Genomic DNA, 12,589 nt, shown 5'->3' with positions numbered 1-12,589 from the left:
GCTCGTCGCGCCGACCGCCGGCCGCTCTCTTCGCGCCTCCGCCGCGCCGCGCCGGGCCGGGCCGGCAGCCGCTGCCCCGGCGCGATGTGCGGGGGGATGGCGGCGAAGGGGCCGGGCGGGCCGCGGTGGTGGCAGAACCGGCGGGCGCGGCTGCTGTGCATGCTGGCGCTCACCTTCCTCTTCTTCGTGGTGGAGGTGGTGGTGAGCCGGGTCACGTCGTCGCTGGCCATGCTCTCCGACTCCTTCCACATGCTCTCCGATGTCATGGCCCTGGTCGTGGCGCTGGTGGCCGTGCGCTTCGCCCAGCGCACCCGCGCCACCAAGAAGAACACCTTCGGGTGGGTGCGGGCTGAGGTGATGGGCGCCCTCGTCAACGCCGTCTTCCTCACCGCCCTCTGCTTCACCATCCTGCTGGAGGCCATCGAGCGCTTCACGGAGCCCCACGAGATCCAGCAGCCGCTGGTGGTCATCGGCGTGGGGGTGGCGGGACTCATCATCAACCTTCTGGGGCTCTGCCTCTTCAACCACCACGGCGTCGGGGGCCACGGCCATTCCCACGGCCACGGCCACTCGCACAGCGGCAGACAGCACCCCCGCAGCGGCGCCAAGCCCGAGCAGCCGCCTGGGGACGGGGAGGCTGCGCTGCACCGGGAGGAGACCAGCACCTTAGTGGAGAACTGCAGCAGCTCCAACGGGGTCAGCCAGGAGAAGCTAGGTAAGACCTGCACCGCTGTCCCATCCCAGCACAGAAGCGCCAGGAAAGCGGGAGAGGTCCCGCCTGCGAGTAGGGCGGTGGGCATCCTGGTCCCACCTGGTGCAAGCTTCGTGGGGACCACCCGTCCTTCCCGTCCTTCCTCCTGGGGCAGAGGCAAGAAACTTCCTTAGCGGTGCTCTCGGGCACACAACTGTTGCACCTCTGCCTCACGCTTTTCCTTCAGGTGCTAAAAGGAGTACCCTAAGTTCTGCTGCTTGTCTTGCAGATAGGTCAGAGTGTGAAAGAGCCTTAGGGTAAAGCAGTTTGCCTCGGAAAAAGTTGGTGCTGGTAGAGAAGGCACACGACAAGTGGTCTTTGCCTAGCGACACAAGCTGTCACAAGACACTGCCCTAATGCCTTCTGAACTGGCTGCACATCAGACAGAGCGCAGCTCAACACCTTGGTCCTGACAGCCAGATCTCTCCGTTGGGTCGGTTATTAGCTACCTGAGAAGCTAACCTCAATCTAAGCATGACATACTGAGGTATATTCCACTGCAGTAATGTTGTACTTCTTCGTGACATCCATATTAATAGGAAGAAGTCTTGGAAATTACCAATCAGAACTGTGGAAGTCATGCAGTAGGCACTGAATGTGGAGCTCACTGGTGTCAGGGTACATGCGTGGTTTCTTTGGATTAGTTTTCTTTAGCTTTCTAAAGCGTGCACCTTCCCACTCGCTTGCACATAAGAGATAAATTTAAACTCTTCCCTTCCCAATTGTGATCAAACTGTCCTATATCGTGGGAGGGAATTTCTTGGGTTATTTTTTTAATGGATGCAGAAGCCTGGATAGCGTGTTTTGAAGTCACTTGGTCGAAGCCAAGTACTGCGTGCTAGCAAAGTGAAAGGCGCGTAATTGCTCTTTCTCTACCTTAATCATATGGCATCCCTGTTACCAGGAGGAAGGGGTTTCAGTCTTCAGAACCCATGTTCTGTCCATTATTTTCAGGGTGACATCAGGAGACTGCTGTTTTAGCTTAAACTGAGCTTTAATTCAGCAGAGTGAACTTTGCTACAGTTTCGGGTTTTTTGTGGTCAGAGATTCCAATACACATGTGAGAAACTTAGCAGTTTCTCTCTCACTCTCTCTCTCTCTTTAGTGTTTTGACTCCATGTTGGTTTTGAAAAGACAGGTTTTGCAAGAGGATGGGAAAGCTCCTCTGAATATTTTCTTGACCACATAATAAGCTCTTAATGTTGGTTTAGTTCAACAAAGGTATCCTAATAATTAGTTTCAAACAATGTAAAATTCCCTTAACCCTTGATCTGATAGATACCTTGGCTTGTGAATTGTTCTTGCATGGTGAAACATGGTGAGAAGTTGTGCTTTTAGCCAAGTTTTGAACTAGTTCTAGACTAAAAGATTAACTTATAGCATGGGTTAAAAGGTATACTGTTCTGAGCTGACTTTTCTGGAATTTCTCATGGATGTCTTGTTATAACATAATTTGTTGTGGGTATTTCGGTGGTAATAGGGCATAATTTTGGTCACAGTGGAACTTTGAAATAAGTTTGTATTTCCTTCTATGCCCTGTCAAGATTATGTAATGGATGGAGTTATTCATAGTTTACGCATGGAAATGTTACAGGTAAAGGTGCTCGGAGACTTGTGAGAAGCTGTAAGGTGTGTAGGTGAAGACTAGGGCGCTGACTGAGAGTGGTAGTTTGCCTTCACTGGAAATTCCAGAGGGGTAGACCTTGATTTCCTAAGGTGGAAGTGGCAAGCTAGTGATAGCCTTAGGGGCTAGTCCTGCACAGGTATCATTGTGCATATACTTTTTGTGAAGTAATCAGTTTATAGTTAGATTTAAATGAGCATATTTCAAATGGACACATTTTAACCTTTTGCCATTAAAAAATCTCAAGAGCTTTCTGGAACCGTGTTTCCTGTTACCCACTCTTCTAGACAGGCCTACTGACTTTTCAAATCTTCTCTTCTCCAAGTACTTGGTACGCAGCAGAGTGTCAGAAAAGTTCCTCTTTCCTTGCCCTCATTGTGGACCCTGAGTTCTGAACTCTGTAACCTGAGATATTTCCCTCTAATTTATTGATTTCTCTGGAAAGTTACAGGTCCCATATTTCATAACTCCTAGAAATTGTGTGGAAAATGTAGCTGGAGCTTTAGGGCAGAAGTGTGATGCATGAGGCTGAGCCTGGGGCTTGGAGGTGACCTGCTCAGTCGCCTTCGTAGGAGCCCGCCCCTTCTTCAGAAGGAAGAGAACTTGTAGGCACTTCATGATTACAGAATTGCAGTCATGAGAGCAGAGTGGCAGAAGCTGCAGGTCATGCTAACATGTTAATGTTTACAAAGCTCTGAACTGAACAACCACAGAAGCAGTAAGAGCTCCTTGTTTCAGTTTCTTGGGTCAGTGGCCAGTGCCTGTTACATTTCTTCAACACTGCAAGTTTTCTGTCCAAAGAAGAACTTTTGAAGAAAAGTAGGAGGTTAATCATGTAAATACTTCCAATTTTGAACGCTGGAAAATGTTTTTCTTTCAGAAAGCATTCTTTGTAATGATGTGTGGATTTATTCCTGTATAGCTGGTTAGGTGTGATGGAGTGGTACTATTGCAGACAATTTTGGGAGAGGGCACTAAAATGTTCATTTATGCATTGTACGGTCCATGACATAAGGCTTTGGGCATCAACAGCTATATGTCACTTTAAAAAAAGTACTAAAAATAAGGGTTTTATGTATTCTGAAATATAAGTAACGCTAGTTCATAGCCTCTGAGAGATTCAGTGATACCTTACACTGTCCTGTAGTCAATACTGCTGATAAATTCTGCATTTTAGACCTAAAATCTCAGCTCATTGTGTCTGCTGGCTCCGTGCGCCAGCTCAGAAAAAACTTCCTTTTCCTTGAATTCAGAAGTCTTTTGGAAACGAACTACTAAACCTGAGAAGAAGTTACTATAAAGCAGTATCCATACAGCTTTTGAGCTTCTGGCTTCATAAATTTTAATATAAAATAGCAGCGATGCAGTCCTATGCTTTAAGAGAGATTTTAGGAATGTGATTGGCCTTCTGGCTTTACAAAAGAGGGAACAAATGTAGGTTACTTAGCTACTTAACCAGCTTTTTTATATATGCTCTGTAATTCTGGATTTTGTTTAAGAAGTGAACAGTGAGTAGTCAAATGGTTAAACAGCTGGAAAATGTGCAAACAGTTTTTCAGTAGAACAAATGAAAATGTGGTCATCTTCAATCTTTGCTGCTCTACATCTTTAAGCTCCATGTAGAAGCAATTGCCACCTAGACTATTTAGATCATTTATTGGGACAGCTGAATATTTCTTAGCCAGAGAAAATGTTGCTGAGTGTTATGGGTAGAGTTGCTTGCTTTACAGTTTTGTACTCATGTGGCAAGCTTAATATTGGTTATTATTTGTATGGAATTAGAGTAATATGTAGTATTGCTGTGCCTAATCTTTTTGCTGTTTTCTTGTCAGGTGATATGAAAGACGACATGGCTGACCTACAAGTGAATGGGAACGCTGGTCATTATCCTCTGGATGTAGAGGAGGTTGAAGAAGACTCTAGTGCGCAGCTTAACATGCGTGGAGTTTTTCTGCATGTTTTTGGAGATGCCTTAGGTTCCGTAATTGTGGTATTGAATGCCTTGCTCTTCTATGGTTTGTGGAATCCATGCCCCAAAGATGGGCCCTGCTTTAATCCATGTGTCAATAATCATTGCATGGAAAATGCTACTTTATCCCAAACGCTTGGCGGAGCAAACAAGTCCGAGCAAGAGAGCATTACGGTGGCTGGTCCATGCTGGTTGCTATATTTAGATCCCATCCTTTGTTTGATCATGGTTTGTATACTCCTTTACACAACTTACCCGTTACTTAGGGAGTCAGCCCTTATACTTCTGCAGACTGTTCCCAAACAAATAGATGTTCATTCTTTGAACTCAAAATTACGTACCCTTGAAGGCGTTGAAGCAGTCCATGAATTACACATTTGGCAGCTAGCAGGCAGTAGGATCATTGGCACTGCTCACATAAAGTGTCCTGACCCTTCCACGTACATGATGGTGGCAAAGCGCATAAAAGAGATCTTTCACGATGAAGGGATTCATGCAACTACCATTCAGCCTGAGTTTGCCAGTGTTGGCTCTGAATCAGGGAGAGGGAAATGTGAGTTTCCTTGCAGGACTCAGTGTGCTTTGAAGCAGTGTTGTGGAACAGGAGAAGATAGTACTGCAAAGAAGACAGAAAAATCTTCGTCACTTAGTATCTCTTGTTCAGAAGTTGTCATTGAATTTCCGAAAACTAGGAGGACTAAGTCGGAGAGCATCCCTTCAGTTAAGCTAGAGGCAAACGCCGATCAAAACGAGCAGTTTGAATCATCTTTGTAACTCCCTGAATGGTGCTACCTGAGTTTTGGTGACTGACAACAGCTGTATTGCAAGAGGAAGAGACAGACGTTTGAGATGCAATTTTGCCAAGTAGTGTAATTGCTGAAGTCCTTGTTCTTGTCATATTGCTAAATCTAGAATGCTTGTTTTAAAGAACATAATGTCACTGTCATGATACAATGTGTTTGTGTTGACTTTGTACCGAGACAGACAGAAAGTGCACCAATGCTGTAACAACTTCAGAAAACCAGTTTCAACATTTCAGCAGAGACACTTTTTGCTGTGCTTCAAATTAAAATATTTTTTCCAGTGAAAAGGTATTTGAGGGATAAGCATGTAGGAACTCAATTTGTGTTACAGATTTCTTGGACCTACTCTTTCCTTTAATATTTGATTTGTAGATATTTTAATATATTGTTTATTTAGAAGCCCTAAGGAAACCAAAGCTCATAGGACATTTTTAAAGATATAACTACTTAAAACTGGAAACCACTTTGCAGTTTCACATATTTTTCTTAAAACTTATATAATAATAAATGTGAAGGCTTTTCTAATGAATTTATCATATAGCATATTTTAAAGAGAACATCATGTGATTGTTAGAAACCGTCCCCACTTTTTCTGGTAAGGTAGCGAGGTAATTAAAATCAACTGCTTGTGAAAATATCAGATGTGAAAGGGGGTTTTTTTCTATCAGAATGGAAGTTCAAGCTACTGTATACTGCTCTGTGATCAAGACATGAGACTGAGCGATAAAGTAATGCATACTTTTGTATTTTATGGATTTTCTGGTGTTTTTCCTCGTTTCCAAGTTGTGTCTGGTCATAAAAGTCTTTGAAGTTTAAAGAATCCTTGACTCACAGTGCTGTGAATGAAGAGCTGGAGCTTCATTTTTAACTAATTCTCAGTTTACTAAGATAAAAGAATTAGTTATGTCAATAAGTGCTCTGGAGGGGAAAGTGTGCCAGGCGCCGACTGTATAAGTCATGCTTTTAAGCATAGGCAGTAGCCTCCATAACAAGTAATCCAGTGGTGCATTTTGCTTGTAATTGAGTGTGTCTGTAAGCACTTGCAGTGACTGCAGTTCTGGTCCCCGCCATGTCCTCAGGAGCCTTCTCCTGACTTATCAGGAAGTGGGGCAGGGAGTAGGATTTCATTCACTGTATTTCACACTTTGAGATGTTTATGTATCACATAATTTCACTTATTAAGCATCCAAATCTGTGGTTTAAAATGTCACTCAGTTAATTGACAACTGGCTCTAAAGAAGCTGTTACAGTATGCTGCCAACTTGCACCTTAGTAAAGGAGGAACTGGTCTATGAACTGTGAATTTGGCAGAGACTAGGTGAGAGGTGAAGATAAAACACAAGAAATGTAATCTAAAACCCTGACTCTTTCGATCCACCCTCAAAGTTATGGATAGGAAGAAATGTTTTGTGATTTAATTGACTGCTCCTATGCTTAAAACTGGAGAACAGCTCAGATCGTCCATTGTTTGCTCCATGACTCTGGACATGATAAACACTCTGCCTCAGTTTCCCTGTCTTGAAATGGGGATAATACCTACCTCACAGGGGTGTTGTGAGGCTTAACTCTTGTGCGAAGAGCCCTGAGATCTGTTACTGGAAGGCACTGGGAGGAGTATAAGATACTAAATTACATGGTATTTACTTCTACAAATGTATTGCAATGCCTAGGCACAACAGAGGGAACTGAGGATAATTTTGGCCTTACAAAATTCTTTGATGCTGTGGTTTTCAGGTTTTTAACAGTATTTAAATGTAGATTTTTTTAAAAAAGAATGTTTTGTTAGCGAAGGGAATGTAGCTGTGCCTCCGGATGCAGAACCTCGCTAGTTTGCATTTCTAATGTGTCTCGTATGATAATTGCTCCTAAGTAGTTCAAAATAGTCTGCTGCTTGTTGGACCTGGGTTGGCCCAGGTCCTGTCAGTGGTCTTGCCCAACTTCTCAGCAGAGCATTGCAGTCAACTCTTGATTGTCCATGGGTGGATTACCAGTGTTGTGTATTAACTGTGCCGTCTACAGGGCCAGACGAGCTCTGTATCGCGTGCCAGTGTGCTGGCCAAATGCTGCGTGCCAAAGCATTGGAAAAGTAGAGGAGCTCAGTCCAGTTTCGCGTGAGCCCCCTCTCACAGGGTTTGTTAGCCTGGGTGCAGCGCAGCGCCGTGCAGTTGTTTTGCCTCTTGGCTGCTCAGATGCATCCTCAGGAAGCTGCAGGGTGTGGATGGGTCGGTTCAGCTTTGCGCTAGCTTGGGGATGTTGGTGCTTCACAGCCATCAGCATCACTCACCTTTTTTCTGTGTTTATGCTTGTTGTATAGTCTCATAAACTAACTTAAATATGTTAATATAGTATTTATGTATGTTTTTGTTTTGTCTGAATTACCTTAACTCTTTCTTCTGTTACCTGTATATGATCTAGAGTTGACTGTTAAATGAGATCTTGTATGAGACTACATTTGCAGAATATGCTACCACTGCTAGTATACTACAAAGTATTAACCAAGTAAATTTTGAAATGAACAAAGTACTTTTTTTTTCTTTGGAAATGTGTATCCTTGCTTATTATGGTAAACTTTCACTAATTATTTTGCTCATTAGTTTAAAATTGGTCTCAGTCATTAGTATGAATTGTTGAGGTCCTGCTGTACATCACTAATGCACCATAGGACTACTGCTCTTTAGTTTAAAAAAAACCCCAACCAAGACAAACCATAGTAGCACTGAGAAGCCTGACTTCCTTCTCTCCTGTTGCTCTTATAAAAACAGAGCAACTATTAAGTCTTGACAGTTGCCACCATTGGTTAACAGTCTCAGTAAATGCATCTGAATAGATGGAGTTGTAGTCACTGATTCCATTGTAACTATTTAATCTTTTTTTGTGTGTGCCAGAAGTCATATTTTTCTATTTCTGTGTCCATTGCAGGCAATGGCTAGCTTAAAAAACAAAAATCTCTCCCCCATGTTATTTTTATTATCGGGACAGGACGCAAATGTGACAATGATGATGATGGGGGCCGAAGGGGGAGTTGCGTGGCCTCTCTGTCATGTGCTGTGTTGCATGTGCAGCACCAGCTGGTGTTAACGGGGCCTTTAGTCTCTTCAGCCCTGGATGGTAAATTCCCTGGAAGCGTATAGTCAGGTCAAGGTGGTGGCTGTACAGCAGCAGGAAGACAATTTTCGTGTTTGTTCTGGCTGTATGAGACCCAACTGTAGCCTGCTAGCTTGCGATATAGCTTGAATTTTTTTAACCTGTCTGTGGTTACACAGACGTGGTTTATTCTGAAGATCACAGTTCCAGAATACTGGGAGCATTCAAAAACACTGCGCAGTCTCTTTTTTTTTTTTTTTTTTTTTCCACAAAGCATGAAACTAGTGAATCTCATGTAAGTGAACACTGCAGTGGTGGGGAGCTAATTGTATTGTGTATCACATTCCTGAATTTTTAAAATAAAAAAATATGGAACACTGATTTTAAGGAAAACTAAGTTTGTATTTCAGTGTCTAGATTGTTTATGCTTCTGATTAAATGTGTACCAAACATCATTGGGTGAAATATTTTACACTTAGTACATGTCTCATCCCGAAACACGCTATTTTAGAATCACTTCTTAGATTATATCTGCACCTAAGGTGCAGTGCAGAACTAATTCAGACACTCAGTGGGCTAGCCACAGTACCGTGAGGCTTTATTTTTTAGCAGAGTAAATTGCTTCTGTGGAAGCCCTTATAATTTTAGCTCGATTGCTTTCAACATCCACTCTAGGCTTTCAGTAATATCTGTTATTGCTGCATCATGGTATTTGGTACAGACATACACATAGTTATGTAAAAGACAAAACTAGCCCCAGCTTGTGACTCCTAAAAAGTCATGGCAAGGCCTCAGTCCTGTAAATTTCTGTATTCATGAATAGTTTCATCGGGCTGACGAGTAGTTACTTGCATGCAAGGAATTACTTGTGGGAGTGAGTCCAGAGCTTCTGCCAGTACAGCCTGGCTTTTGAAGAATGACTGAAAGTACCTAGATTTTATGGATATGTTAAAATCAGGAGTACTGTGGTGTTTCTAAATTTGCTGCAGAATTACTATCAGTTTGTTATAATTCCAGGGTTTGTTCCTTTTCCCCATTCTCCAAAAAGAAAGAAAAAAGCCCACTGAGTGTCTGAAGACTTGTTAACAAGTTTAGCTAAACTGATATTGCTGTTTGCTTCTGAAATTGGGCCATCTGAATTTATTAAACACTGCCTAGTGGAGTCTGGGGAGGAGGGATAAAGATTCTTGCCATTCTCCTTCCCCTGCCCCCTGCTTTGTCTGCACTTTCTAATCTCTTCAGCTATGGAGAGACCGGGGGGACAGAGGGGGTGAATTTTGTAGCTAGATGTTCTGAGTTCCATGTGGAGGGGAATGGGAAATACTGCTAACTATATTTAAAAGCATATAAATGCGCTCTGACTATTTTAGTTTCATAGCATAGCATCAGTTACGCCCTTTTTAGGTATGCATTTAAGTTGTTCAGCTCTGTAGTAACTTTGTTTTTTTCTTTCTCTGCTGGACGGAAAGAAGTAGATGCTCCATTTGCCTGAGCTAAAGCCAGTCTTGACAATTTTCCAAATCAAACGTGGCTTTGCTGATAACAGGAGGTCCAATTATTCCTTATGACCTTTGCTTTGTGTGGTTAGCTGCCTGTAAGATACAGTACCATGTTTTAGCAGGCTCACATTTATATTTTTTTGCATTCACGATGTTATGTAAGTAGTTGAAGAGTAAAACCACGATACTGAAAAATATCTTTCATCTATATGTCTCCAAAAAGCACATGGCATTAATTTGGCTTCTTTTTTTTTCATGTCCTGGATCCTGTTTCTGAGCAATGTTAAAATACAATCAACATAGCTAGTGTTCATTGATATTTCTTTTTGCCTTCTTTTAAAATAAATATTGGGGGTTTTTTTGTATTAAATATTAAAGTCCTGAGAAAATAAATGGAGCTCTTGAATGTCAAATACTTTTAGTTGGGATTTCTTTCTCAGGTCACTTCCTAGGAAGAAATTTGACTAATAGAAATGCACTTTCATCATCTCCTAGAACCTCAGAAACAAGTACAAAGAGCACAAGTAGAAGAGGAGGTTAATAAATGGGTTGTAAAATGGTGGCCTCCAACTGTCTGGATTCCAGGTGCAATTAACAGAATAATTGCTCAGTTCTAGTATCGCGAGTAGTTAATTATGCAAAATGCATTTTTTTTTTACTGCATGTTTTTTCCTAAGAAAAACAGCCTTTGAAAAGAATAAAAAGTTCTTCCTGTCCTGTTAATTGGCTGTGGTTAAATCTCTTAACATATGAGTCAATAAGGTAGGCTTCCTAATAGAAGTTAGTACTGTTTTATTCAATGTCTTTGCAAGATAGCTACTTCAGAGCAGAAGATGCGGTGGTGGTTTTGAGCTTCATTTGTTCCAATTCAGAAACACTGCAGTTTCTGAAGTTTGTTGGGAGAAAAGTACTGACTGCAGAAAAAGATTCAGCTGCCAGCAATAATACTGAGGAGGGCAGGATCATTACTAATACCTGCCTTGAGCTGTTCCTGAGCTTGCAATGATGAGTTCATTTTGGAGCCCTTCACTGGTGCAGCTTCAGCAGTTGCTTTTTTCTGCTTCAAGAGGGAAAAATGATTCTATATTATTAGTTATATATGCAGGAGGGTATGTTTGTTGTACTGTAAGCATTGCACGTGAGCTTGAGTTTTGCCATTTTCCAATGCTACTTCTACCTCATCATGAAAAGATGTGATTTAAACTTAATATGAACATCCTTTATGAGACATACTAGTGTGGGAGTTTTTAATTAACAGGATGGGAAGGGAAGCTTCAGGTCCATAGCTTACTTTTCCTTTTACACGTACCTTTACCCATACCATCCCTGGACCTCCTACCCCAGATGGTTGCCTGGCCACCTCAAGGACTGGATCCAGCTCCCACAACAACTCCTTTTTGCTGCTTTTGTATTGAGGAGCTGAGTGTCACAGCGGAAGGACAGGTTGGGAGTGAAGCTGTGTCTGACTCCAGGCAGGTGAAGACTTTCAGCAGGAACCTTCTCAGTCCAATCCGTGCTAGCGTCCCAAACCTGGCATGAAACCCTTGCCACCAAAACTTTGGTTGGCATTTATATATACGTATTTTGTGTTATCTTTTTTTTTTGGTGACAACACAAACTTTAAAGTAGTGCTCAGGACAAAGTGTAATTCCCCTCCTGTCACCCTAGCTCTGTTTCTAGTCGCAGCGTTGGTAGGCGTCCCAGTGTTTCCCTCACAACAGCTAGTGCAGCTAAGAATAGCCGTGGTGATGCCATAGAACAGGATGTACAACCTGCTGGGCTTCCTGCATTTGTGCTCGTGTCGCTGGCCTGGGCCGAAGCTTGTCCTCCTCCATCTTCCCTGCTAGCGCTGCTGGACTCACGAGATGAACTTGTTAGATTTGCTAGATTAGGTTTGCCGTGGGTTAGCCTACGCTCGTTTCAGTTGTATTCTGCAGTATAGGCAAAACCTCAGCTGAGTGAGATGCTTACTTGCTGCCAGTCTTTCTTGCTTCAGAGTATGGCTGCCGAGCGTAAGCGGTTGCTGCTGGCCTACTGCAGACAGTGGCAGATGAGGGCTGCGGACCTAGTTTCAGCTTTGCTGCTTGATGTTACCGTGTCATCCTTCTAGCTGAGGGTACAGCTCAACAGATGCGTGCAGCGAGCACAGCGTGGTGAGTCTCAGCAGGTAACTAGGTCACTGCTGCTTACCCGATCTTGGTGCCCATTACCTTAGCTTAGGAGTGAACATCACTCTCACAGATAGATGCTGCACATTTTGTATACCCTCGAGATTTTTTCATTAGGCAGCATTGGCTGGAGACGCAGCCCATCATTCTTGTCCTGGGGTGCTCTAGGAGTCTCCCCCATCAGCTGCAGACAAGCTTATTTTCCCTTGAGAAAGGGATTAATGTGAATTAACAATATTTGGGTGATAATTTTCACTTGTATTTTTGTGGCCAGGTGGGAAGGTTCTGATCCAAATGGGTAGGGTTGATTCTGCATACTTCCAGCTGAGTTTAAGGAGGGGTTGGGTTAAAATACCGGGTAAAATCTAGGCTCAAGCACTTCACCTTCTAAATATCCATAGTGGCACAGGCCTTAGACTTTTATGTCATGCTGTTTTGAAGGGATTTATCACAAGAATTATTAGCCAGCCTTGGTAGCTGTGTTTCCAGTTTGTCTGAAAATCTCCCTGCATGTAGTAGATGCGCAGTAGAGACACTGATGAGTTAGTCGGCAAGCTATCGCTAAAAAGGAAGTGTTTGCTACATATGCTTCAGCTTGGAAGCGGAGTGACACTTGGCACCATGATGTCCCAGTTATCATTTTTTGAAGGAGTAGGAAAACTACAGAACTAAATACTGAGTCAGGCTGCGT

General features: G+C 42.9%; 1 protein-coding gene across 1 annotated transcript; it reads left to right on the top strand.

Annotated features, from left to right (window-relative positions):
- On the top strand, positions 1-8,628 carry SLC30A1 (solute carrier family 30 member 1). Its single transcript, XM_074863662.1, has 2 exons — positions 1-715; positions 4,208-8,628. Exons 1-2 carry the CDS (start codon positions 85-87, stop codon positions 5,116-5,118), a joined length of 1,542 nt encoding a protein of 513 aa, XP_074719763.1. The 5' UTR covers positions 1-84; the 3' UTR covers positions 5,119-8,628.
- Positions 8,629-12,589: the final 3,961 nt, after the last annotated feature.

This window comes from Strix uralensis, chromosome 3 (genome assembly GCF_047716275.1).
Source record: "Strix uralensis isolate ZFMK-TIS-50842 chromosome 3, bStrUra1, whole genome shotgun sequence".
Lineage (NCBI taxonomy): Eukaryota > Metazoa > Chordata > Aves > Strigiformes > Strigidae > Strix > Strix uralensis.
The sequence above is the reverse complement of the archived record's forward strand: the minus strand, read 5'-3'. Positions and strand labels throughout refer to the sequence as shown.

Coding starts and splice junctions, on each gene's coding strand:
- SLC30A1 (XM_074863662.1), top strand. CDS start 85: ATGTGCGGGGGGATGGCGGCGAAGGGGCCGGGCGGGCCGCGGTGGTGG. Junction 716..4,207: donor GGTCAGCCAGGAGAAGCTAG/GTAAGACCTGCA, acceptor TTTTCTTGTCAG/GTGATATGAAAGACGACATG.